Source organism: Pristis pectinata, chromosome 24 (assembly GCF_009764475.1).
Source record: "Pristis pectinata isolate sPriPec2 chromosome 24, sPriPec2.1.pri, whole genome shotgun sequence".
Lineage (NCBI taxonomy): Eukaryota > Metazoa > Chordata > Chondrichthyes > Rhinopristiformes > Pristidae > Pristis > Pristis pectinata.
This window is the reverse complement of record NC_067428.1, coordinates 28,644,646-28,671,926: the sequence shown is the minus strand read 5'-3', so window position 1 is coordinate 28,671,926 and position 27,281 is coordinate 28,644,646. Positions and strand designations below refer to the sequence as shown.

At 37.2% G+C, this 27,281-nt stretch overlaps 1 protein-coding gene and 1 long non-coding RNA gene across 6 annotated transcripts in view; one reads left to right on the top strand and one right to left on the bottom strand.

Annotated features, from left to right (window-relative positions):
• LOC127582690 (uncharacterized) overlaps positions 1 to 27,281 on the top strand; it is a 68,663-nt gene that overhangs the window by 12,760 nt on the left and 28,622 nt on the right. For both annotated transcript variants that reach the window (XR_007958154.1, XR_007958153.1), the window contains exons 2-3: positions 182 to 317; positions 1,411 to 1,483. This is a non-coding gene — a long non-coding RNA (uncharacterized LOC127582690). The remainder of the gene's footprint in view (positions 1 to 181; positions 318 to 1,410; positions 1,484 to 27,281) is intronic.
• Positions 16,887 to 27,281, bottom strand: part of si:zfos-943e10.1 (GRAM domain-containing protein 2B) — a 72,773-nt gene continuing 62,378 nt past the window's right edge. For all 4 annotated transcript variants that reach the window (XM_052038245.1, XM_052038247.1, XM_052038246.1 and 1 more), the window contains 7 exons: positions 26,254 to 26,325; positions 25,765 to 25,839; positions 25,445 to 25,535; positions 24,210 to 24,290; positions 22,827 to 22,926; positions 21,608 to 21,715; positions 16,887 to 19,415 (listed from right to left, as the gene is read on the bottom strand). In XM_052038245.1, the coding sequence (XP_051894205.1) occupies positions 19,400 to 19,415; positions 21,608 to 21,715; positions 22,827 to 22,926; positions 24,210 to 24,290; positions 25,445 to 25,535; positions 25,765 to 25,839; positions 26,254 to 26,325 (543 nt within the window). In that variant the 3' untranslated portion in view covers positions 16,887 to 19,399. The remainder of the gene's footprint in view (positions 19,416 to 21,607; positions 21,716 to 22,826; positions 22,927 to 24,209; positions 24,291 to 25,444; positions 25,536 to 25,764; positions 25,840 to 26,253; positions 26,326 to 27,281) is intronic.

The following is a 27,281-nucleotide window of genomic DNA, read 5'->3' as shown; positions in this document are numbered from 1 at the left end:
ATATGGATTCAAGATAAAATGAGATTAAGTATTTGTGAGATAGCTTTTGATTTGTGTTCCTGATATTATTCTTACAGGTTGGTAAATAAGAATATAAGAACAAATAGTATTTTGAGTTCTATATACTAGAATAAGGAAACATTGTGCTTGATTTGACCTCAATCCTCCTGTATTTACCTAGGCCAAATGCAGAGGGCTAAACATGTAAACCGTCCAATCCTGGGAGTCGGGCGCAGCAAGGTGTAACAAGACTTCAATGACAACTGGACATCCGCTGGGTACACCCTGATAGCCTTTCAAAGGAAGCAAGATTGGGGGTAGAGAATCATATCCTATCTAAACCAAGGGGCATTGTAAACTGTTTTTAAATGTCTCTAATATTCAAAGACATTTGAAAAAAACTATTACATTTGCTGTAAACTCTTGAAAAAGTGAAAATTAATTAATTTTCAATTTAAAAAGATTTAAAACACTATAACACTAATATAATTATAAAAAATAAAATGTAATATGAGTGAAAAATAAATAACATAACATAGCCTATGTTCTCTCCTACATCCTTCCCCTGTTTTCTAAGCTAAGTTGCATCCTAGAATTTTGAACTCGAACAACTTAGCATCCTTTTTCATAACCTGGTATACCTTTATTACAGAACCTCCCAGGTTTTATCTGCTAATGTAAGTTTTATTCCTGTATGTGAGCTGGAGTTCTTTTCATCAAATTTATTTTGTTCTCTTCCTGAGCTATAACATCAAGTGTAAATTCTAACAGTACTTGTCATTTTTCAGTCTATTTAAGTTTTACATGATATTTGCAGTTGCAAAAATACCCTGATGCAAAGTACACTGAACCCAAAATAGAATAGCAAAAACACATCATGATTCAATTGCAAAATGCTTTAACAAATAATTGTGCAGAGCCTGTAACAGCTGGCTCAATGAAATATAATGTTATTCAATTTTCATCTTAAAAATAGTGAAGATAGGTTTCACAGATATACCAAAATGTTCAAAGAAGCTGAGGGTTGCAGCAAAGTAGCTCAAACTGGATGTAAAGCGTTGTGCAACGTAAGACTTGACAACTTGAAACCCTTCAACTTGGCTTGATGTTCTTAATGAATAATGAACAGACACTATTGTCAGTTTATAATTGTCCCTACATTTCTCCTAATGCAGAAGCAGGACGTCTGGCCCCTTGAACCAGTTCTGCCATTCAATGAGGTCATGGCTAATCTTCCACTTTACAATATCTTTATTAAATCCATGAAAAAAAATACAGAGTACATGCATCAAAAGAGAGAGTGAGAATACTACTAAATACATTGTGTTAAATCACAATACTCTAAATTAGTAATCACATATAATAGTTAATAAAGGAAAAATAATTGAAATATTTTATTATATTATACAGAAAGAATCTACTCCCACTACCAAAAACCGAAGCTGTTCGATGGAAAATGACCACAAGGAAAAACCCTTAAAATGTAAGTGTCAGCCAATATCTGCGTTTTAGTCACCAAATCAGAGATTTTGAAAATAATTCAAAAAAAGGTCCCCACAAGGTTTGAAAGTCTAAGTTAGATTCAAAAACTGAACAGCGAATCTTCTCTAGATTCAGGTATGACATAACATCCCGTAACCATTGAGCATGACTAGGCAGAGTAACTTCCTTCCATTTAAGCAATACAGCTTTCCTGGCTATAAGAGAAATAAAAGCCAGAATGTGTAAATCAGAAGCCTTCAAAGTTATATCTTTGTCTCCAATGATCCCAAATAGTGCAGTGAAAGGATTAAGTTGAAAATTTATTTTAAAAAGTACAGAAAAAGCGTGAAAGATCTCTGTCCAATATTTGTTAAGACTCTGACACATCCAGAACATGTGAATTAAAGAAGCCACTCCATTATTACATTTTTCACAGTAAGGAGATATATCGGAATAAAAATGGGATAGTTTATCTTTAGACAAGTGAGCTCTATGGACCACTTTAAATTGAAGGAGAGAATGACGAGCACATAATGACAAAGTATTAACCAACTTGAAAATTTCATTCCAAGTTTCCTCAGAAATTGACATCTGCAAATCTTGCTCCTAAGCGTTTTTAATTTTATCTAGTGGTACCTTACTCATTCCTAGTAATCTGTCATAAATATTAGATATTGAGCCATCGTGAAAGGGTTCCAAATTAAAAATTACATCTAATAAATTTTTATCAGGACTCAAAGGAAAAGAATGTAATTGAGATCGAAGAAAATCTCTAATTTGTAAATATCTAAAAAAAAATGAGTTTTTGGTAAATTATACTTGGTAGACAATTGTTCAAACGAGGAAAGGTTTCCTCTAACAAACAGATCTTGAAAACAAGTAATACCTAATTTGTCCCACTCTTTAAAAACTACATCAGTCATAGAAGGTTTAAAAAAATAATTAGAGAAAATGGGACTGGACAAAGAAAAACTCAATAAACCAAAATATTTTCTAAATTGTAACCAAATCCTCAAAGCATGTTTAACTACTAAATAATTTGTTAGTTTATTTAATGATATTGGAAGTGAAGAACTAAGCAGAGAAATAATAGAAAATTTTTTAACAGAGTTAACTTCCGAAGAAACCCGTACTGGACAAGCCTCTTGATTAATGTAATGTAACCAAAACGTAAGATTTCGTATATTGACTGTAGACCTCTGTTCTTTTTAACCTTCTGAAGGTGAACTTTATTTAGTCTAGGATGTTTATTATTCCATATGTAGGAAGATACAATTGACTCAAGAGAGTCAAAGAAAGACTTAGGAATAAAAACAGGTAAAGCCTGAAATAGATGTATAAATTTAGGTAAAATATTCATTTTAATAGCATTAATTTGGCCAATCAATGATATAGAAAGGGGAGACCAACTTGATAAAACCCTTTTCACATAATGCAGTAAGGTGAAAAAATTTTCTTTAAATAAATGTTTATGATTTTTAGTAATTGACACCCCCAGATAGGTAAAATGATTTCTTACAATTTTAAAAGGAATGTTAATATCAGATGGTACCAGGTTATACAGAGGAAAAAGTTCACTCTTGTATAAGTTCAATTTGTAACCTGAAAAATAACTGAAGCGAGAAAGTAAAGAAAGCATAGGAGGTAACAAGGCTTCAACATTAGATATAAAAAGTAATAAATCATCAGCATATAAAGAAACTTTGTGGTTAATATCTCTTCTGGAGATACCAAGGATACCTCTAGATTCTCGGAGAGAAATAGCCAAAGGTTCTAAGGCCAAATCAAATAGCAAAGGGCTCAAAGGACATTCCTGTCTGGTTCCACATTGAAGTTTAAAAGATTTAGAACTTTGAAAATTAGTAAGAACTCGAGCAGAAGGGGATAAATAAAGTAATTTAATCCATTGGATAAAATCAGGCCCAAAATTAAATTTCTCTAAAGTTTTAAATAAGTAATTCCATTCAATCCGAACAAAGGCCTTCTCAGCATCTAGAGATATCACACATTCCGATATTTCCTTAGAGGGAGAATAAATAATATTCAGTAAATGACGAATATTAAAATGAGAATATCGATTTTTAATAAAACCAGTCTGATCATCGGATATAATTGAAGGTAAAATATTTTCCATTCTACGAGCTAGAACTTTAGATAAAATTTTAACATCCACATTAAGTAGCGAAATTGGTCTGTACGAAGCACGTTCTGTTGGGTTCTTAAGAATAAGTGAGATAGAGGCTTCATGAAAAGATTGTGGTAGTCTACCCAATTTAAAAGAATCGGAAAAAACAGCACATAAATGAGGTATAAGCAAAGAGGAAAAAGCCTTATAGAATTCTCCAGGAAATCCATCAGGACCCAGAGTCTTTCCAGAATGTAAAGATCGCACAGCTTCGGCGATTTCCTCGTGTGTAATAGATTGATCCAACTGTTTTCGGTTTTCAGTGGAAAGTATAGGAATGTGTAATTGGTCAAAGAAATTATTCATTACAGTATTATCTTTAGGAAAATTAGAACTGTAAAGTTTAGAATAGAATTCTCTAGAAGTATCATTTGTTTCTAAAAGATCAGTTGTCCTCTCACCATTGGCTTTCGAAATTTCTTTAATTTGCCATCTAGCTCTGGAGATTTTTAATTGGTTAGCCAGTAATTTACCTGTTTTATCTCCATGAATATAAAATTGACTTTTATCTTTTAAAAGTTGACCTTCAATTGGATATGTTAAAAGAAGATCATATTTAGTTTTAATTTCAACTCACCTCTTATACAAAGCCGGATCTGGATCCAAAGCATATTTTTGATCTAATAGTTTCAGTTGATCAACTAGATCCGCTCCTTCTCTGTTAACTTTTATCCTAATGTTTGCCGTATAAGAAATAATTTGACCTCTAGTAAAGGCTTTGAAGGTATCCCAAATGATAAGACTAGAAATCTGTTCCGACGAATTCTCTTTTAAAAAAAGAGTAATTTGTTTCTCTGTAAATTTTAAAAAATCTTTATCAGATAACAAGGTTAGGTTAAAACGCCAAAATCTGTTTGTCTGAGGGAGCCCAGGGAAACCTAAAGATAGAAGCATAGGAGCATGATCTGAAAGAGCAATCGCTTTATAGTCACAGGATTGAACTGATGAAATCATTTGATTATCAATAAAAAAAAGTAGTCAATTCTGGAATGTATGGTGAACACAAGAGACAAAGGAATATTCCTTATCTTCTGGGTACAAAAAATGCCAAGCATCAATGACACCAGTTTTCATTAAAAACGATTGAAGAAATAAAGCTGATTTATTAGGAGCAGCTAATTTAGTGGATGACCTATCTAATTTGGGATCTAACCAGAAATCAAAATCTCCTCTTAACACCAAAGAATAAAAGTTCAAATCTGGTAGGAATGACAGAAATCATTCAAAAAACTCTGGGTCATCCATATTTGGAGCATAAATATTAGCCAATACCTATTATTTATTTTCCCTGATATTATAACGAAATGACTATTAGAATCAGTTATTACCTTATGTTGATCAAATGAAACTGTCCTACCTATAAGAATTGAAACCCCTCTAGATTTATCTTGAAAAGAAGAATGAAATTGGAGCCCATTCCATTGATTTAAAAAACGTGAAATATCACAGTTGCGAATATGAGTTTCTTGTAAAAAGATAATAGAGGCTTTGAGTTTTTTAATATAGGCAAAATCTTATTTCGGTTCAAAGGATGATTCAAGCCTTTCACATTAAAACTAAGTAAATTAATAACTCAGTCCATTATAATATTATTTAAATGTAGGTAAAAAAAGAATAATGAGCAAACCATTGGAATGTACCAGCAAAAAGTACTACAGTAGAGTTACAGGTAAGGTAACTAAGCAGCAGATTTGGCTGTCAGCCCAGAACAGTTTCCCAGGAAAACCCCCCACCCCCCTCCCAACACCCAAAGAAAAAGGAAACAAGCCAGCTAAGAAACAGCTGGCGCCTAACTAAAGACAATATAACCCCAATTATCTCCGCTCAATAACTTCAAGGTTAGTAAAATTCCAACCCAGACATAACAATCAGATAAACAGAGAAACCACAGTTACAATTGTGAAAAAAAGTGTTCTTAGTTCAGTACAGCTTTACATGTTGCTTTTTTCTTATTTCAAACTATATTGGAAAAAAATTTTAAAAAAGAACAAAGCAAAGAGGAATCAAAAAACATAATCATCCCAAATATTAGTAAGTGATTACTAGAAAAAAAATAAAGAAAAAAAGTAGAAAACAGAAAATGTTCATAATGAGGAATATGAAATTATTCAGTAGGAGTATCCAGAAAAATCTGGGCTTCTTCCAACGATCGAAACCATTTTTGCAAGCTGTTTTTTAGTATGATCCTGAGTCTTGCCTGGAATCAAAGTGACGGTTTATACCCTTTCTGATAGAGATCTGACATAACCTTTTTAAATTTAACCCATTCCTTCATAACCTCTGGTGAGTAATCTTCAACGATTCTAATTTGACAATTTTGATCATTAATCATTCCTCTATGATGTGCCTCCTGAATTAGAAGCTCCTTAGTTTGAAAGTCATGGAAAGAGATGATAATAGATCTGGGTTTTACTTGCATAGGGGGTTTAAAAAAGGTATTCTGTGTGCTCTATCAATCTTAGGCAAAGATTCTAGAATACCAGGGAATAACTGAGCCAAAAACTTTGCAAAAAATTCGGTAGGTTGATTACCTTCAGTCTTTTCTGGTAATCCTAGAATTCGAAGATTGGATCTTCTGCTCCTGTTTTCTAAATCAGTAATCTTCAGCTTTAATCTTTCATTGTCTTGGGCTTGCTTTTTACAAAGATTTTGTAAGTCATCAATCTTCCCCTCCAAAACCAAAAGACAGGCTTCGTTCACTTCAATTCGTCCTTCATGATCTTCCAGGCTTCTTTGAAAAGAATCGAATTTGGCATTAAGTTGTTGAAGCTGCTCAAAAATAGCTTCCAGAGTTATAGGAGGAACATCTTCCTTAGTGGTTTTCATAGCCTTAGCACCCCTTGTATTCATAATAAGATAAAATCACGTTTAAATTTACTACCGAGGGTGAAAAGGAAGGATTTGAAATCAGGTTGAAAAGGTTAGATATAGTGAGAGCAGCAGCAAATAGCTGTTACGCCATCAACGGCCAGCAGAGCCTCCTCCAAAACTCCATTGATCTCAGGCTTGAGTATACTCAATGACATTCCATCCACATAATCTGGGTAGAGAATTCCAAAGATTCACAATTGTCTGAGTAAATTTTTCCTCATCATCAAAAGTAGTCTTATGTGGCCAACCCGTTACCCTGAGAATATGATCCCTTGAGCTGAACTTTCCATCTGCCCTGCAGAATTTCATGATGAAAATCACATAAATAATGAGACTACCTAAATGCCACTAGCAAAGCAGACTACCAACTCTGGAACAGCTTACAGAAATTGATCTCTTTAAAGTAACCGATTACAGTTTCATCACTGTTCATTAGGTTCTCTATCTCTAATCATAATTTTCATATTTTTCAATATTCCATATTCTCATAACAGCCCTCCTTATTATGATTTACTGTGTTACATTAACCTTTCTTTGCCAATTTCAATGCCCATCTTTGTCATTTGCCAATTTCAATGCCCATCTTTGTCATTTGCCAATTTCAATGCCCATCTTTGTCATTTGCCAATTTCGATGCCCATCTTTGTCATTTGCCAATTTCGATGCCCATCTTTGTCATTTGCCAATTTCAATGCCCATCTTTGTCATTTGCCAATTTCGATGCCCATCTTTGTCATTTGCCAATTTCGATGCCCATCTTTGTCATTTCCCAATTTCTTCTTCCTTTTACATTCACTGTCCTACCTCAAATGGGAAATAGATACATACAAGATGATGCACCTTGGTACAAAGAACAGAAGTACCAGTAACGCTTTGGAAAATAGAAAGCAAATGGGATGCAAGAGTGGAGATATCCAGGTGGGCAAGTCATTAAAAGCAGCATGATATGTCGGGAATGCTTTTAAAAATTCTAATGAAGCACTAGAATGTATTTCTAGGGGTCTAGAACTTAAAAGTAGTAACACACAGAACTGTGATCGCCATACTATAAAATGAACACTGAACATAGAAGCACAGGAGAAAATGCAATAAAGATTTGTGGGGATGGTCACAGAACTACGAAATTATTGCTCTTGTGAAAGGTTGGACAAGTTATTTCATTTTGTCATTCGGAGTAAAGAAATAGAGATCTAAAGAGGCTGATTAAAATTTTCGAACACCTTTAATAAGATCTTGGCTTCTACAATATGGTATCCAGTCATCATTTTAAAACCTATCGCTAAGTAGATGACCAAGTAGATTTATGAAGGGAAATCATGCTTGATAAGTCTACTGGATTTTTTTGAGGACACAGCTGGTAGAATAGATGAAGGAGAACCAGTGGATGTACTGTATTTGGATTTTCAGAAGGCTTTTGATAAGGTCCCACAGAAGAATAGCATACAAATTAAAGCATATCAGTTTAGGGATAAAGAACTGACATGGATAGAGAAACAAAAAATAAGAATAAGTGAGTCTTTTTCCAAGTGACAGGCTGTGGCTGGTTGGGATACTGTTGATAGAATTTCCCATTATGAGGATGTGATTACAAAGGGCCTTATTCAAAAGGAAGGAAGGATTTTGGATAGAGCTAGTAGAAAGAACTAATGGTGTCTCATCTGTGCACGGAATCTGGAAGCAGGTGAGATTTGATACTTTGAGCTCTTGACGAGACAAATGGTTCTCAATTTTACTTTCTTTCCAAATGTCACTTTGCAGTAGATCTTAACAAAATTTCACTTAGGGTGGAAAGTGAACAGAGTAACAGTTTGTGTAAGCACAGAACATATTTACTAGTAAATGAAGGGCAAAGTCAGAAAGGCGCACAGCCTGGTCCATCATGGGCACAGCCCTCCCCACCATTGACAGCATCTATAGAAGGCGCTGCCTCAGAAGACACCATCTATCATCAAGGATACCCGCCATTCAGGTCGTGCCCTCTTCTCACTGCTACCTGTCAGGCAGGAAGTACAGAAATCTGAAGTCATTGAGACATACAGTGAGGAAACAGGCCCTTTGTTCCAACTTGTCCATGCCGACTGTGTTGCCCAGCTAGCTAGTCCCAACTGCCTGCATTTGGCCCATCGCCCTCTAAACCTCTCCTATCCATGTACTTAGATGGATGGCTTTTAAATGTTGCTAATGTGCCCGCCTCAACCACTATTTCTGGCAGCTCATTTCGAATATGCTTTGTGTGAAGAAGCTGCCCCTGATGTCCATTTTAAATCTCTTGCCTCTGATCTTAAACCTATGCCCTCTTGTTTTTTGAACCCCCTCCCTGGTAAAAAGACTATGTGCTTTCACCTTGTCTATGCCCCTCGTGATCTTATATACCTCTTTCAGGTCACCCTCAATTTCCTACTTTCCAAGGGATTAAATCCTTTCCTTGTAACTCAAGCCCCCAAGTCCAGGTAACATCCTAGTAAATCTTTTCCGCACTGTTTCTAGTTTAATAATATCTTTCCTATAATCGAGTGACCAAAACTGTACACAGTAATCCAGATGTGGCCTCACCAACATCTTGCATCATAACTTCCCAGCTCCTATGCTCAATGCCCTGATCAAGTCCCACCCCACCCGTTTCAGGGGCAGCTACCTTCCTACAACTATTAGGTTCTTGAAACTACCCGCACAACCCTAACCCTACCTTAGCAATGGAACAGTACGCATCACCTCTTGCACTACTATGGACTTGTCTTTGAGTGTGTCTTAATGTTCTTTTGCACTGTCTTACTTTTGCACAGTTTTTTTCACTGCATGGTATAATTTTATGTACAAGTTGTGTATAATGTGTATATTCTGTGTGTTGTCTGTACCTATGTGCCTGTGATGCTGCTGCAAGCATTTCATTATACTGTACCTCACCATACTTGTGTACGTGACAATAAACTCAACGACTTCACTTGAAGAATAAAGGATGAGCTGATAGGGTTAGCTGAAAAGGAGTGTGAGGAACCTCATGTGAAGCAATAATGCTGGCATAACCTTGTTGGTCTAAGTGATCTTTCTCTGTACCATAAGCTTGAAGTAACACCATGTAAGTTAGCAACTACAACAAGCCTGTGTCCTACCTTGACTCTCCATGAAACTACTTGCCTTTGCTTTCTACCTTTCATTGGGGTTGGAGCTACAATTCCATCTTTCCATATCCTGTCCCTCAATAATGGCCAATTGTTACTCCACCAAAATTATTGAGTAAATGTATTCAATAGGTTAATTTATATTTTGGCAGTTAGGTGATAAATAATTTTGTTGCAATTAATAGAAAACTAATATTTTCATTATACTTACCTATAAATCTCTTGTTACTCCACTGATTTATATTCAGGATTGGGGTTGCAGGCACAATTATGAATACAGATTTCTGTCAGCATCAGCAATTGTCTTGATTGCTGTTCCATGGTTGAAAAATCACAGCTATCAAATACATTAAATATATTATCCTCTTCTGTGTACCTGTAACTTGTATCTGAAATGCTGATATCAGTCGGATCGATATTATACTGAATGGAGGTGGAATGGTCAGTATTGTACTGAATCAACACAGGCACACCTCAAGGATATGTGCTTAGCCCACTGCTCTTCTCTTTCTACACTCATGACTGTGTGGCTAAGCGCAGCTCAAACACCATCCATAAATTTGCCGATGACACCACTGTTGTTGGCAGAATCTCAGATGACGACGAGGAGGTGTACAGGAGTGAGATAGAGCAGCTGGTTGAGTGGTGTTGCAACAATAATCTCGTACTCAACATCAAACAAGACCAAGGAATTGATTGTGGACTTCAGGAAGGGGAAGTCGGGAAACACACACCAGTCCTCAATGAGGGGTCAGCAGTGGAAAAGGTGAGCCGCTTCAAGTTCCTAGGTGTCAACATCTCGGAGGATCTATCCTGGTCCCAACATATTAACACTAGTGGCTCTACTTCGTTAGAAGTTTGAGGAGATTCGGTATGTCATCAAAGACTCTTGCAAATTTTGATAGATGTACAGTGGAGAGCATTCTGACTGGTTACATCACAGCCTAGTATGGAGGCTCCAATGCACAGGATCACGAGAGGGCTGTAGACTCAGCCAGCTCCATCACAGGCACAACCCTCCACCATCAAGGACATCTTCAAGATGCAGTGCCTCAAGAAGGCAGCATCCGTCATTAAGGACGCTCACCACCCGGGACATGCTCTCTTCTTGTTACCACCATCAAGGAGGAGGTACAGGAATTTATTTTTGTAATTTATAGTAACTTTATGTCTTGTTCTGCTGTGGCAAAACAAATTTCTAATTATGAACGGCATGTACCTGTGTCAGAGCGCCCTCAGGTGGATGAGCACTACTCTTTGATAGACCATTACTTGGCTTCTTGGTCTTTACAGTACCTAGGTTAGGAAGGGGGAAAGCATCTAGGGTTCCCATTCTGATTGGTTGCTGGAACAGAGGGGGCAGGAAATTGTAGGAAAACTTTGACTATGTGCACACTTTTGGAAATTATAGCCAAGGGAAAGAAAACAAAATATTGAAGTATTCATTAACTGGTACCGTGGAGGATATTAGTATCTGGCAATTGGAGTTTCTGGATATTTTGGAAAGAAGAAATATTATGTGAGAAATATTTGCAGCAGGAAAGCAAATTATCTCACAGGGATACTTGGTGATTAATGTATTCCTGTGGATAAATAGTACTTGAACAGAAGGAGGCGATGTAGTTCGTCGAGTCTGTTCCAACATTTTGATTTTTGACTTAACACTATATACCTGCCTTTTCTCCTGATCCCTTAATGTTTTAGGTTAACAACAATCTATCAGACTCTTAGCAATAATAACTAACATGCTGTAAGCAGAAGAGTTCCACACGTCTCTCGCCCTCTCCTTGTAGAAGTGTTTTCCAATTTCACCTCTGAAAGAACCTGGCTGTTATTTTTAAACTATGTTCTAGACTGATTTACCAACAGAAATTGTTTCTCATGATTTACCTTCTTGGTGATAACTTGAATACATTAATCACAACATGTTAACTTTCTAAAATCCAAGGAACAACTGTAGTTTGCATTTTTTTTCCTTGTAATATAACCCTCTTCAGATAAGATTTTGGTAAACCTGGTCTGCTCTCTCCCCACTGTTTGGGCATCCTTAATGAAATGGAGCTCAGCATTCATTCAAAAACAAGTAGAGAATTTGGAGGACATTCTGCCTTTATAAAATAGGAGAGAAATATGGTCCTGTTTTTGACCAGAACAGTTGAGAGCTTTGGTCAAAAGCAAAATATTGGAATCAAATAGTAATGAGATAGAGGCGGCATAATGGTAGGGCAGTGAGTACTGCTACAGGGACCTGGGTTCAATCCTGACTTTGGGTGTTAGTTATATGGAGTTTGCACATTCTTCTCCATGAATGCCTAGGTTTCCTCGAAATGCTCTGACTTCGACCCACATCCTAAAGATCAAAGTCAGAGTGTATTGTCATATGCACGGGTGCAATGAAAAGCTTACTTGCAGCAGCATTGCAGGCACATAGCATCAGATAAGTAGCAGTCACAAGAAAAACATTAATTAAACATAAATTATACACAATTTTTACAAGAAAAAAAACACATTAGAACAAAAAAAAGTCTATTGTAATGCAAAGTGATCAGAGTGGTCATAGTGTTCTTAAACTGTAGTGGTGATTAGAGTTTTCCCAGTTGGTTCAAGAACCAAATGGTTGAAGGGAAGTAGCTGTTCTTGAACCTGGTGGTGTGGGACTTTAGGCTTCTGTACCTCCTGCCCGATGGTAGCTGCAAAAAGATGGCATGGCCCGGGTGGTGGGGATCTTTGATGATGGATATTACCTTCTTGAGGCAGTGCCTCCTGCAGATACTACTGATGGTGGAGAGGGATGTGCCTGTGATGTATTGGGCTGAGTCCACTACTCTCTGCAGCTTCTTGCGTTCCTGTGCATTCGAATTGGTGTACCAGACCATGATGCAACCAGTCAGGATACCTTCAACAATACATCTGTAGAAGTTTATTAGAGTGTTCAGTGACAAGCCAAACCTCCTTAACCTTCTAAGAAAGTAAAGACCCTGGCGCTCTTTCCTTACGATTGCATCAATGTGTTGGACCCGGGACAGGTCATCCGATATGTTAACGCCCAGGAATTTAAAGCCGCTGACTCTCTCCACCACCGATCCCCCAATGTAGACTGGTGTATGTTCACCTTTCTTCCCCTTCCTGAAGTCAACAGTCAACTCTTTAGTTTTGCTGATGTTGAGCAAGAGGTTGTTGTTGTGCAGGTGAATTAATTAGCTGCTGTAAATTAACCCTTGGTGTCAATTAATGACAAAAAGAATCAAAGGGGAGTTGACGGGCATGAATGAGAGAATAAGGTGCAGGGAAATAAGGAGAGGGTGAATGGAATTAATGGAATTACTCCCCTGGGAGCTGGCAGGGTCCCAATTAGCTGAATGGCATCCTTCTTTGTCATTATAAGCATAAGATGCTACTTGAGCAGTGAAATGAGCAGAAATACTTCCACCAATTATGCTCCCCTACAAGATGAGAGGTCCTGCATGAATATTTTGGTCTATTCTTTTTGGCTGTTCTACTGGTCTCCCAATGGAGCAAGAATGGGAGTCTGCTGGAACAGCAGAATGTATTTAACCCTCTGATGTTTTTAATAATCCTTCTTCATTTCGGAAGAAAAAGACTTGATGTTAATAATCACGGGCATCATAGTTAGCACTCTGAGAAAATAGGCCTTTGAACAACCTAAACTCATAGTCCTAACCATTGTTGGTCCCGAGTCCAGGGATTAAATATTGATTAAATTGTCAAAGAAGGTTAAATTAGACCTGGAGTATCTGAGGTTGTTGATATTTGAAGCTGAACAAATAATTGCAATTACCAACAACATTCAAGTTTTTATTTCTTACAATTGAAATTGTAATTCATTAGCATGCTATATAGGATCATTGATATCAAAGAGCAAAACCATTCAATAAATTGTATCACTCAAATTAGTCAATAGCCAAAGAAATAAGACTTTATCTTTTGCAAGCAGATGTATAAAAGATAGTATTTGTAACACCCAAAACAGTTAAAAGCATTGATAAATCTGGAGAAAATGTCATAAGCCTAGTGAATGTAAACTCATGCAATACGACAAATCTAACCTGAGAAGATTTGACTGAAACTTCAAGTAACAAGAAGATATAGGTAGTTATTTAAAGTATGACACCTGTTATATACCGCAGCTTAGTTTGAGCACCAGAAAACAGGAATTGGTAAAAAAGCTGCAGTCACAATATATTATAAAAGCAGATTATTGTAACTGTCTCCACCACACGACACACAATCCTCACCCATCATTTGGAGCCAAACTGATTTCCTCAGCTACTTCTGCAGTGGTCAGATCAGGTGAAGGACAGTCCTCTGTGACCACAAGATGTCCAAGACCTGCTCTATGGACATGAGTTTCACTGCCAAGGTGAGGGAGGTGGTGGTGCTTGCCACAATCACATGGGTGTATGCGCACAAACACACACAGCCGCTTTAATGCACCCCCTAGGGCATTATAGTTGTACTGTTTAAAAACTAACAACCAGACCAATTATAAATCATATGTGGCTCTCTGCTTTACATATCTGTTAATAAGTCAGTTAGGGGAGGGTTTCATTGTAAATTAGTCTTCCCCTCAGTCTTGGATATTGATCATAACTTCATTTTATATAAAGGACTCACCAGAGGATATTTTTGAGAAGCCTTTAAGCTTCTTTTATTCTCAGGACATTTCACGTCAACAGTAGATCCTTAAATGTCTTGTGCCATTTTATTAACTTCTCTGATGCTCAAATGTTACATAATGTTTTTACTATCTGATTTCTTTGATTACCTTGGCAAGTAGCTTCTGTACTGATCAATCTGTAGTGTACCATGTATCCTAAGACAGGTGTTGGTCTCTGAAACTGTTAGAGTGCTTTGGACTGGTTAATGTAAAACAATTCAAACTGCTTGGATATCATAACCTTAAACAAGAATATTGAATCTTAAGATTATTTCATGATATATTTTAAGGTAATCATTTGGTCAAGCTTCATTAAGGTTCCTTTACCTGATTTATACGCCTGTAGTCTTTCTGGAGCCACTCAACCAGTGGATTAGGAATCTGGCCTTGATCATCATCAGAGGCAAATTAATGCATCAAATATTGTTTGGCAAAGTGAGATGAATTCAACTCAGTGTGGCGGTGCAAATATCTGGGTGCAAGCAATCTGATCTGCTCGACATGCTCTTTGGCTCTTCCACTTTCCAGGGCTTGTCTGATATAGGGGTTCACATTGGGAAACATTTTACTTGTAGTAGTGTTGAGGAAAGAATAAAAAAAATGTAGAATTGGAACAGGCACTCCTGGAAGCTGAAGTCTGGGGTGAAAAAATGACGAAAGCAGGTTGGGAATGAGTAAAATAAATTTGTCTTTATATCACTGTTATATTTTCTTTATCTGTACTATATTTTCTTTTTGCTTATCAACTGACAACATCTATATCAAATGAGCATCATTTATTTTGGACCTCTTGTACATAGGAAGAGAAAGAACTGGAAAGGGATGAACTTTTTTACTCACCCCTCACTAATAAATATGTTAATGAAATAGCCAATTTGAGGCAAGCTCTTCTGTTCTAGCTGTTCCCATCCGTTTCAAGATATATCAATATACATAATTTATGATTTTCCAGTGGGATAAGGTGCTTATCACGTAGGATTCCAGCAATGAGCAAAATCTCAACTGCCATACGGCTCTGAAAATTGTCCAGTTATTGGGAGACTGAGGTTCTAATGCCTCATTGAATTAAAAGCTAAAATGTGTGCAAAATAGATAAGTGTGCTATTGTCACCTCTTGTGTGATTTATCGTATCTGTCAAATCACTGTGTATTGGTCACACTTAATAGAGTATGATTGAAGTATGCATGATAACTGAAATTAATTATGATAAGGTAGACTTTTCCAAGAAACACTGTTTAATTTACCGCTCCCTTTTGTTTCCTCATAGTTTTTGTAAGATGACATTTCTTCCCAAGAAATGTTATTTTTCTTGTTCTACTACACCATCAAGGGTAAATTCACTAATTCAAAATTTGCAATGAGGGTGATAATGGCTTTAGACCAACCAGGCCTTCATCTCCCTGTTCCTATGAATATGACTCCTTGTTGGAAATGCTGAATAAGGTTTAACAGTCAAAAACATTTCCAGCCAAGGCTGACACTTTCAATAAACACAAAGTATGCCCGCTCATAGCTTGCAGAACTGTGGATGAAGTTGGTTGGCCTACCTCTGTTAAAATTTACTAATCGATGCAATTAGGATATTTTTGCACAAGCACTTCTCAATAATGAGAAAAAGATATATGGGGAAACTGTATCCCTTTACTAATGCTTTGAGGATTCATTATATGTGCGTGTATAAAATATGTACTAACATTAGTTTTTTTATTGAGGAGTTGATGAACAGTGGAATGCAAGAACAGTCACAGATACAAATTAGAAAACAATTAATGCCAGAGTGATAGTGCCCTTGGTTGTTAATGCTCAAAAATGGATTTGTAAAGAGGGTTATTTAAAATTAAATCACTTTGATTGAACAACTTGAGGTGCATTGATATGTTAATATTTAACCTTTAAGTGAAGAGCCAGTTTTTTGTTTATTAACTTTTCTGTATCTGGACATCATTGGCAAGGCCAGCGTTTTATTGCTTGTGCCTAATTGTCCATGAAAGTGCTGACGAACCACCTTTCTGAATTGTGTAAACTTTGTGATGAAGTCACAGGCAATGCTGTTAGGTAGGGAGCTCCAGGATATTTAACCAAAAGCAATAAAGGAAGGGGAATATATTCCCAAAGCAGATTAGTAAATTACATGGTGATGCCCAGTGCACTTGCTGTTCTTGCCCTTCTATGGGTCTTTTTGGAACATGTTACTCAGAGAGATATCAGTATTTTAAATGGGAATGAGGTTGTATTCCTCGGGTTTTGACGATCATTTAACATAACTGGCTAAAGAGATGCTGGATGTAGAGGGCGAGGCTCAAGGCATGCCATTATTAGACAACCCACCACTCCATATAGCCCAATGACCCTTTGGTGCAACCTCTTCCCCTGCCACATTTTCTGTTATTTCCACATTTATCTGCCAACGACAAGCCATCCTCCTCTCTTATAAATATCAGAACCAAAACACCAACTTGGCAGTCTTTGCCAAATGGCTTTCCATCATTGTCTGAAATTCAAATGAATCTTGCTAATCAAAACAAAAATCTGGAAAGAAATGACAAACAATAGTACACTATTATTTTTATTGCTGATAGTTTAGACTACAAAATATCATTTCACAGAAATGGAACATAAATTAGTGCAGGTTCAATAGAATCATTACATTTCTTTTATAAACTTATAATAGAAAATTCTTAAATCAAAGCCCTGTTATTAATGATTGCATTAACATATGGAAATACTGTGAAATCAGCATAAAACATAAATAGAACAGAAACAATATTTGTACTGGGAAGCTTTGTTTTCCACAGGCACTGTTAGCTGTCAGATTCTGAAGTGCGTGCTTCTCCAGCTTTGCTTTGCGACCAGAGGGAAGAGGCTTTCTCACCACCCTTCAAGCACACTTGCCACCACTAGCTGGCCCAGCATTCCACACCGTCCAAAGGCAAATGACCCACAACATCTCACAGGATGTTTTATTATAATTTTGTAGCATACTAGGTTTGGATGACATTGTGTTAAAAGCTCAATCAAATGAATTAAATTTGATAGAGTCGTTCCATTTTTAAACTGTTTGTCACTCTGGGCATTGAGGACCAGAAGCAGCTGATATAATTGGAATGGCTGGATAAAATAGGCTTATTGTTTGGAGTAAGAGAGTTAAAGGCAATGACCTAGGGAAATAGATGTACCTTCACTCGCACAAAACTGCATGCCTTGTACAACCATCTTGGTGCTGAGTGTGGGATATTGTGCTCCTTACTCCTGAACATGGAACTTATTTGCACCGTGTTCTTTAGACTTGACCTCTTTAATCTTTCTTTTTTTAAAGCACTGGGATATACATGGTTAAAATCAGGATTTATTCATTGTGGTGAAGTTTAGGACTGAAGGAAAAATTATGAATAATATATTGAGACAATATGGACCTTCTGCAAACTCTGAGATTAGGTATTGTGATTATGTTTATAGGAAATGTCCTATAAATATATAACTTTTAACACAGTTCATACTTGTAAACATGATGACTAGACCACATTAGTTTGTGTAGTATTTTTTCATTGAAGTTTATGCTGAGGCCTACTGCAAACTCATCTTTAGTATTATATTTTTCCTGCTTCATTTGTCCATGGGAGGATATAAAAAGAGCAAATGACATGTCAACATTTCATATATTATAGTTGTGTGACTTAGTTTCTAACTTCATTCTAATCACTCTTTTACTTTCTTAGCACCATCTCAAGTATGATTCCATTTCCTGCTAACAGTGAAACTTGAAATACAGTAAATTTGTATCAAGTGTTCTGTATGTCAGCCTACAAATTGTGAAAGTTGTCAGCAGAACACAAGTCATTTTAAAGATGTTAACTGACCTTTCCCCTGGCTTTAGATTAAACCTGATCCATAGTTCCAGATGATTTATACCTTTGCTTAGACTATATTTCTAAATTCCAGGTCCTGCTCAAATAGGAGTATGTTATGTAAATATAATGCAATATAGATGGTATGTCATAATAGAATACACTCAAGGAGACCAAGATGAGCTGGAATTTCTTCACTAATTCGTAAGTATTTAGAATTCGTTAGGCCAGAGAACTGTGCATGAGTATATTCAAGATTAAGTTTTTAAAAAATCTATTAAACTCAAAGATTACAGGAGTTGAGTAGGGAGAGGTTCATTTTAAATATCAGCCATTAACTTTTAATGAAAAGGTCAGAACAAGTTTTGAGGGCTTTTAGACAATTTTAAATTTAAAAAAAGCTAGGTTTTAAAATTTTTAATGTTTCCAGAGTGTGATCAATTTAACAAATTCATATAATGCATATAAACTTGATGTGTAGTGAATGTCAGGGAGAAGTTAGTTTCTTGTTTTGCATTTTAGTTGCATATATTTACTTCCATTTATCACAGGATTTTAAAAAAATGTTTCCTTCGTTCTAGTTTCAGGTTGAGTATTGCATACGACAGTCAAAATTCAATCCCTGCAGAATGGAATAAACCTGTTGCAATTCCCATTGCTGCAAACAATTAATCAAGACTATTCTGCAGTCATTTATTTTCATCTTCACAATCAACTTGGGCAAACTTATTTAAATTCAAATCTACTGCTTAATTTCTATCTCCTATGGCATTGAGACCAAATCCTCAACAGCATTATTTTGCATTGTTATTGTTCCATTGTCCATGTAAACATTTTTCATAATGTGAAATTTTCAAGATCCTCCTCCTCAAAAAAAAAGTTCAAGGTTCCCCATGACATTGTTTGCTGGTGCTCATCAGAAATTGGTCATGTAGCCTCAGTCATGTTTTCATGCTCAAATCCTTTCAAACCGATTTGAAACTCACTTATTTTCCTTGAACCATCAAGTGCCACTTGCCTCAAAATAATAGGCCATTCACAATAAATGTCTCTATACAATAAGTAGAGCACCACTTAAATATTTAGTGTTTTGCAGACTAAAGAGTGTTCCAGATTTAGAGGTATTTTTCCAGTCAAAAAAAGCCATTCACAATGCCCACTGGACATCCAGCTGAAGGAAAAGGGTACAAATCCTTGTCTTTGAGGTTTGGTCCAACTTCATGTGCTTTTGTACCTATGCAAAACAAAGATAAATAATAATGGTCAGTAAAAAGGCATTCACCAATAGACTTGCAACTCTGACAAAAGTTGTATTTGATGCAATGGTGTAAAGTATCTACCACTTAACACCTGTTCAAGAAACAAATTAATGTGTTCATAATTAATGCCATAAGTGGAATTTTACATAAATTTGTCCATGTAAGGAGGGCAAGAGAAAAGTTAAGTGATGCTTGTTAATATCTTTTAGTTTTTGTTCCCACCATCATATCTATCCAGTTTTCATTTTATTTCCTTGGTATAATCTCTCTCATCCTTAACCTTAAAATAGAATGAAGTTCACATGGGACATGGATCATAATGCAACAACATTAATTTGGTGTGTATTATTACCTCTGTCTACGTTTAAGTTTCATTCTTGGGTCAGAAGTTTTAAAATTACTGTCTAAGTGAGAATTATGGAGGCAGACATTTTTTCCTGTAGCATGAATGTTTGCTGAAATATTAAATGACAAAAGGGATAAATGGTGCAAAACAAAAAGAGACGATAATGAGACATGGTCTATACAATTGTTCAAAGCAGAATTATTATATGAAATTAATTAAGAAAAATAATGCAGGTACCAAAAAAGCCAAACTAAAAATGAATAAAGGCTGGAAATGCTCATTATCAGAATTACTGTCTGGAAGGCTGTCATTTGTTTAGTCAGGTGATGAAATGCAATTCCTCAATTTCACTGAGCTTCATTACAACAGTGCAAGAGGGCAAGGATATACATTTCAGAATGAGATATGAACCAGAAGTTATATTCAATGCTTGCAAACTGAATGGAGGTATTCCTCAGAACAGTCACTCAACCTGTGTTTAGTCCCTAAAACAGACAAGACTACATCTTGAGCAAAAATTGGTGATGTAGATAGCAAGGAAGATTATCTAAGGTTACATCAGGATACAAATCAGATGGAAATTTGGGCAGAGCATTGGCAAATGGAATTTAATCCCGACAAGTAAAAGGTGATGCATTTTGGGAAGTCAAATAGGAATAGGACATGTATAGTAAATGGTAGGACACTTTGGAATGTTGATGAACAGAGGGACTGCAAGGTCCAAGTCTGTTGTTCCCTGAAAGCAGCAATACAGGTCACTAGAGTGGTGAAGGCATATGGTATGCTAGCCTTCATAGGTCAGGGCATAAAATACAAGAGTAGGGATGTCATGTTGCAACCTTACAAAACACTGGTTAGACTGCACTTGAAGTATTATGACCCATTCTAGTTGCCACATTACAAAGATGTGGTTGTGCTGGAGAGAGTGTAGAGGAGATTCAGCAGGATATTGCCTGGATTGGAGGACTTTAGTTACGGGGAAGGATTGGATATGCTGGGTTCCTTTTCCCTAGAGTGAAGGAAGCTGAGCGGTGATCTGATAAGTATACAAGATTATGAGAATCATAGATAGGATAGTCAAAATCTTTTTCTCCCCCATGGTAGAGACATCAAAAAGAGGGCATAGTTTGAGAGGAAAGGATTTTAAAGGGAATCAGGAGGGATTTATTTTTAAATGCAGAGAGATTGGTTGATATTGAGTCAACAAAATGGTATTCAGAATTCTGAGGTCACCCAATCAAATTGACTAAAATGGAAAACAGTAATCACACACAAACTGAGAAAGTGTAGAACCAGTCCACATGTGTGCTCCTTCCCCATGGAGGCATTCCACAAATTGGTTTCCTGCTTACTCTGTGACATTGATTGGCCAGATTTTTTTCAGACCTGCTGCCTGATTCTTCTTTTAAAATGAGAAAAATCCTCCATGGAGCTAAAAGTTAGAGGGTTTTTTTTGTATATGTGCATAAAAATTGCCTATACACAATACTTTCATTTAATTCAGCCTTAAGCAGTTATACTTTGCACCAAAGTATCTGTTAATTCAATAGAAGCAATAGAAATCCTTTCAAATCAGACTGTAATATTGCATCTATTCGGTAATAATGCCTTTCAGTAGTAGTCTGGACTGTTTCAGCTGCTCAAATATTCCCCACAAATTTAGCCTTAGGTACATTTAGACACATTTTGCATTAGCACACTGTGTTGCATTCCACTACAAACTTCATTACTATACAACCAGTTGCCATCTTACATGTTTAGTGCCAGCAACTGAGGAAGAGTTTCTAACCTTGTCAATTTTAAGCTTATTACTGCACTTACTCGCTTTGCGTATGAAACTCTGGCCAGGCTCCCATGGACATCAGTTGCTCCTCAAGGGCCACAATTCTTAAGCCAATGTACCCTGATGAAATCAGCAACAGCAGTACTCTGGAAAATGAAGTAAAGGATTGACATCAAAACTCCGCTTCCTGCAAACATGCAAATTATTTATTGAATGATGTGTAGCTAAATCACTTGCAAGTGTTACTCTTCATCAAACATGGCACAGTATATTCTATAATGATAGTAATCATTGATTACCTGTATCTCACATCTTAAATGATGGTTATAAAACATCTTTGAGCTGCCAGAAGTGGTTGAGGCAGGTACAGTAATAACATTTAAAAGACATTTGGAATAAGTACATGGATAGGTGGTGTTTAGAGGGATTATGGGCCAAATGCCAGTAAATGGGACTAGCTTGGTGGGCACCATGGTCGGCATGGACGAGTTGGGCTGAAGGGCCTGTTTTCATGCTGTATTGCTCTATGACTATTTGAAGTTGTTGTTGGTGTTTCACATGATCCATACTTATGCATTAATTCCACACATTCATTCTTTAATACCCTCGGAAAAAAATTGCTTTGTCAATTTAGAAATACATGGCTTGTTTCGGACCATTGCACAACTGACTGGGGAATATTCCGACTGCTTCGACAGTGCCAAGTAGAAGATCGGGCCATACGGAGCAGTGTGCCTCATTGCTATGCTGTCAGTGGGAAAAGGGCAGGAAACTGGCTGCTCAGAGTAGTGCACCTTAAGGACACTACAGTAGTGGATACCATGACTACAAAATGATAGATTTGATTAGCAGGCAGGGGAAGCAAATATGCTCCACCTTGACCACTTTTGCACAAAATTGAGGGAGCACTCCTGATCTTTCTCATCCTCTGAAACAAGGATCTGTGTTTGACAGAATTGCAATTTCTATCCCAAAGTGACAATTTGGGCCCCAATATATAGCCATAGGATTTGAATATCAAAGGCCCCACAACCTTAAGTAGGCGGCATGTTGGACACTTGGCTAAAAGCTGCCAAGGATCTGGGCACATGCTATTTTGGGGCAGCTGCTCCTCAGTTAAATGGTAGGAACAATAGATTCTACTGAATTACCATTGTTTTGGCAATATCCTACAAATATTCTTCATCGAAAATGTTGCAGGTTCTCTTAAACTTAAAGGCTTTTAAAAGGCTATAGATTCATGCGGGAAATACATACAGCAGGACATAGATGATGATGAGTGTGTTAAATGTTGTCGATTCATGAAATGCAGCAAATGATTTCACTTTCTTTATAACTTTCGTAAACCAGGAGTTGCCTGCAAGGGGGCAGAAAAACAATGAAAGTTTTCTTAAGGAAGCAATTTAGGGATTTTGTTTTACAGAACAAATTTTCATTGGAAACAAGTTTTAGTTTGAAGTAAACTAATGTATTGAATTGTGTAGTTTCGCTAAACATCCTTGAAGTTGATGGAAAGCCAATGCAATACTGTCTCGTATCTCACGGCATGGAGTCACTATTTTATGCTCTATCAACCCTATATTGGATACAGCCCAGACTATCACAGAAACCAGCCTCCCCTCCATGAACTCTGATTATGTTGGCTGCTTTACTGAGGAAGTGAGAAGTGTAGACAAAGATCCCACCAACCCCAAACATCCTCCCTTCTCCCCCCTCCCATCAGGCAGAAGATACAAAAGTCTGAAAGCACGTAGCACTATCCCGCTGTTATAAGACTACTGAATGGTCCTCTAGTACGATAAGATAGACTTAACCTGACAATCTGCCTCATTATGGCCTTGGACCTTATTGTATGCCTGCACTGCACTTTCTCTGTAACTGAAACACTTTATTCTGTTATTGTTTTCCCTTGTATCACCTCGATGCACTGTTGTAATGAAATGATCTGTATGGATGGCATGCAAAACAAAGCTTTTCACTGTACCTCAGTACATGTGACAATAATAAACCAATTTACTTTGAGAGCCATTAGAGGCTCATTTCTACATGACAAAGTATGAAAAATGAGATTATATTATATTTCTGGTTGGTGAAAGGGAACTCAGCTAAAACAAGAAAAGAAAATCCTGGAAGTACTCGGGTCAGACAGAATCTGGAGACAGAAAGTGAGCTTACACATCAGTTCAATAACCTTTCATCAGCTCTTTCACTGGTTCTGATAAAAGACAGACCTGGAACACTGAATCCATGGAGCCCTGCACTTGCTTTGGAGACATAGAAAAAGACTTTTAAGATGTTTTACAATAAAGGAAAAAGCACTGGAGCTCATCTTTGTTCCAGGATTGTCCCAAAATAGAATGATCTGTTTTGGAGAACAAGAGCAGAGTCCCTTAGTGTCAGCCAGATCTGACAGTGAATGGTGAAACCAATTGTTAGCCATATCCATCTGATTTTGCATCCCTTGCACTAAAAGTAGTAGTACAGGCAAGTGGGCAAAGGGATTAAGAATAATGATTTTCATTGATACTAGGGCACAAAAAGGTGGAGGCCAGCTATAGTTGAGCATCTTTCTGTACGTTTAACAAGCAGACATTCCATTTTGCTGCCATAATGTCAGGTGATGCAGTGAATAATCTTTACCATTGCTGTACAAGGTTTCTTCAATAGGTTGACCTTTCTTCTCATTACAAAGAGCCTTGTTTCTGGATACGTCAGCAGAATCTGCAGAAAGCACAGGGGAAAAACTACACAGTCAGGGAATACTGTTGTTCGAGAAACCCAAATCATTTCAACTGAAGTAATTGAATACATAGCAAGTCGGGCAGTATCTGTAAAAGGAAGGAAAGTATGAACTTGTCAAGCATAGGAACTTACAAAGGAACAGAGAGAGCAAAAGGAAATAAAGACAAATGAGAAAGAATCAATATTCAGAGATGAAGTGGGGTGGTTTGGGGTGAAATGGGCTTGTTAGACCAATGGTTTGTAAAGCCAGTGGTGCTTTTTCCCACACAGAATTTAATAAGTTTTGTTCTGAAATTCATAATGAAGTGGAAGGGCAAATATCCCGAGTGCAATTAAAGCAGTATAGGCAATACTGGCTTGGCTAGCATTTATGGCCCACCTATAGTTGTCTGAGAAGGTGGTACCTTTATCTACAACAGTGCTTTTCACTGAGCCGTTGAACAAGGAGTTCTAGGAATTAGATAAATTGATGAATAAATGATAAATTCCCAAGTCAAAATGTTGTCCAACTTGGAGGAAATCTTGCATTTACTGCCTTTATACCTTCATGGTAGTAGAGATTATGGGTTTGGGAAATGCAGTCAGTGAAGCCTTGGAGGGATGCTGCAATGGATTTTTTTTTGAAAAAAGATGCTCCAGTGATGAAACAAGTGATTCTTTTTCCCCTTTCAGATTGGTAGGTAATCAAGTGAGAGCAGCTTTCTGCTGGATCGTGCTGAATTTAAAATATTTCACTTCATCAAATGGAGAAAATAATCCAACAATATCCTGACTCATGCATTTTAAATGGTGGAAAGGTTTTGAAGAGGCAGGTGATGGTTCACAAGGTACCAAGCCTTGACCTACTTGTGTGGCCACAGTATTTATGGGGCCGGCTAGTTAAACCTGATGGCCATTGGCAACCCCAGATTTTGGTGTTAGAAGATGCAATAATGACAATGCCAGATTGTCTCATTGGAGAATGCCATTTATCCGACAGAAGCCCACGTCTGTATTTTGTACAGGTGCGTCAAGGAGGTAAAAAGGTAATTACCATGGACATTATTAGAACATCCAAACCAGAACAGACATTCTGTGGCAACACCATCAAAAGTTTGGTCCCTACATTACAAATAAATTTTAGTGCTGCTAACCTGTGCTGGACGTTGATTGTGATGAATCTGGAATGCAGTCAACTGTGTCCAGCTCTTGGCTTTTCTCTTCAAAACTAGATTGATTCAGTTCCTTTTTGGGGGGAAAAAAATACAGACTTCCTATAGTAATTAACAGTTAACTGGAATCCATTATTCAATTTGGATAAAACCTCATTTTACAGACAATCTTGAATAACAGTTGTGAGACTGTAAAGCATTAAGACACTGCAAAGTGCACAAATACATCATGCATTAAATTCTAGCCCTGCCTCCAACGTTACTGAAAACATATTACACTAAGTAGTTGTAGATCATCTCACCTGTAATATTTTAGACTCAGCATCATAGCTATTTTCAGGTGTTGAAATCTGAGGGCTATTGGTGGAACTTGTATTCTGAAAAAGATATTAGCATAAATACAAGAGCAATTTAAGTTAGTTTGCACTGTAGTACATGATGATGCAAACACTGATTCAGATTAGTTTAGTGTCGTATACACCAGCATGCAATAAAATTCCTTGCTCGCATGAAGCTCAGTAAACAGTATACGTGGTAATAATAAATACAGTGATGAGTGCAAAACAAGTGTGTGTAAAGATTGTAGCGCAATGTGAAGTAGTGCAAAAAGAAATGCTAAAGTGACAGTAATGGAATAACCGAGAGGGGTAGAATTAGGAGTCTGAGAAAATTGGCAGCACCACCGGTAAGGGGATGTGAAAGGGGCGATTGGAACTGAATGGAACTTTGTACTGCTTTTCTCCAATATTAAGACATGATTTTTAAATAGTAAGTGATGCCTGAAAATTTACCTCCAGATGGGAACAAACTGTTTTCAGAACTTTAAAAGTAAAGTCTCTTGATCTTAGTGATGCAAACAAATGCTGAAAGAAAAAAGGTCAAAACAAAATTAGTGTTCTGTAAACCATTGTTGCAATCCCAAATTTTAATTAGGATTTAAATAAAACCAAACCATAAAACCTTCAATAATCACACATTTATATAAAACTTTATACAAATGTATTCAGATATTTTACTGTGCAACTGCATTTCCAATCGAAATTTGGCACTGAAGGAGGAAGGAGATAATGGGAGACATCTTCTACCCCACCCCACTTGAGATCCCAGCACATGTTCAGTGTTGGTGTCATCCTTAACTAACTGCAGCCTCATCCACCTGGCTAGCACGGACTGTGGCTGCTCCTGTATTGCACAGGTAGACTGCAGAATGTCTAATGGATCAGCAAGAGTTTCTGCAAGCTCCCAGCTTGAAACAAAAGTCTTAAGTCAATATTTTGTTAACGCAGGTTTTGAGTGTTACTTAACATCTGTGAACATAAAAACCAGGTGACCCCATTAGGGCAGCACAGTGGTGCAGCTTGCAGAGCTGCTACTTCACAGTGCCAGAGACAATCTCCGTGTGCAATCCCAGACACTGTATACAATCCCATCCTCTGGTGCTGTATGTGAAGAGTCTGACCACATGGGTTTTTTCCAGGTACTCTGGTTTCCCTCCACGTCCCAAAGACAAGCAGGTCAGTAGGTTAATTGGCCACTGTAATTTTCCCCTAGCATGTAGGTGAGTGGTAGAATCTGGGGGGAGTTGATGAGAATGTGGCGAGAACTAAAATAAAAATGGGATTAATGTTGAATTAGTGTAAATGGATGCTTCATGTTTGGTGCAGACTCAATGGGCCAGGGGGCTCGTTTCCATGCCGTTTCACTCTGACTTTATGATTAACGGCAACAGCTTCAACAACTGGCAAACCTGTGGGGAGGGTCTCACCAGTCAGTAGCCCACCTGCTCTGAGAACCCCCGCTACATTCAGCCATGACAAAG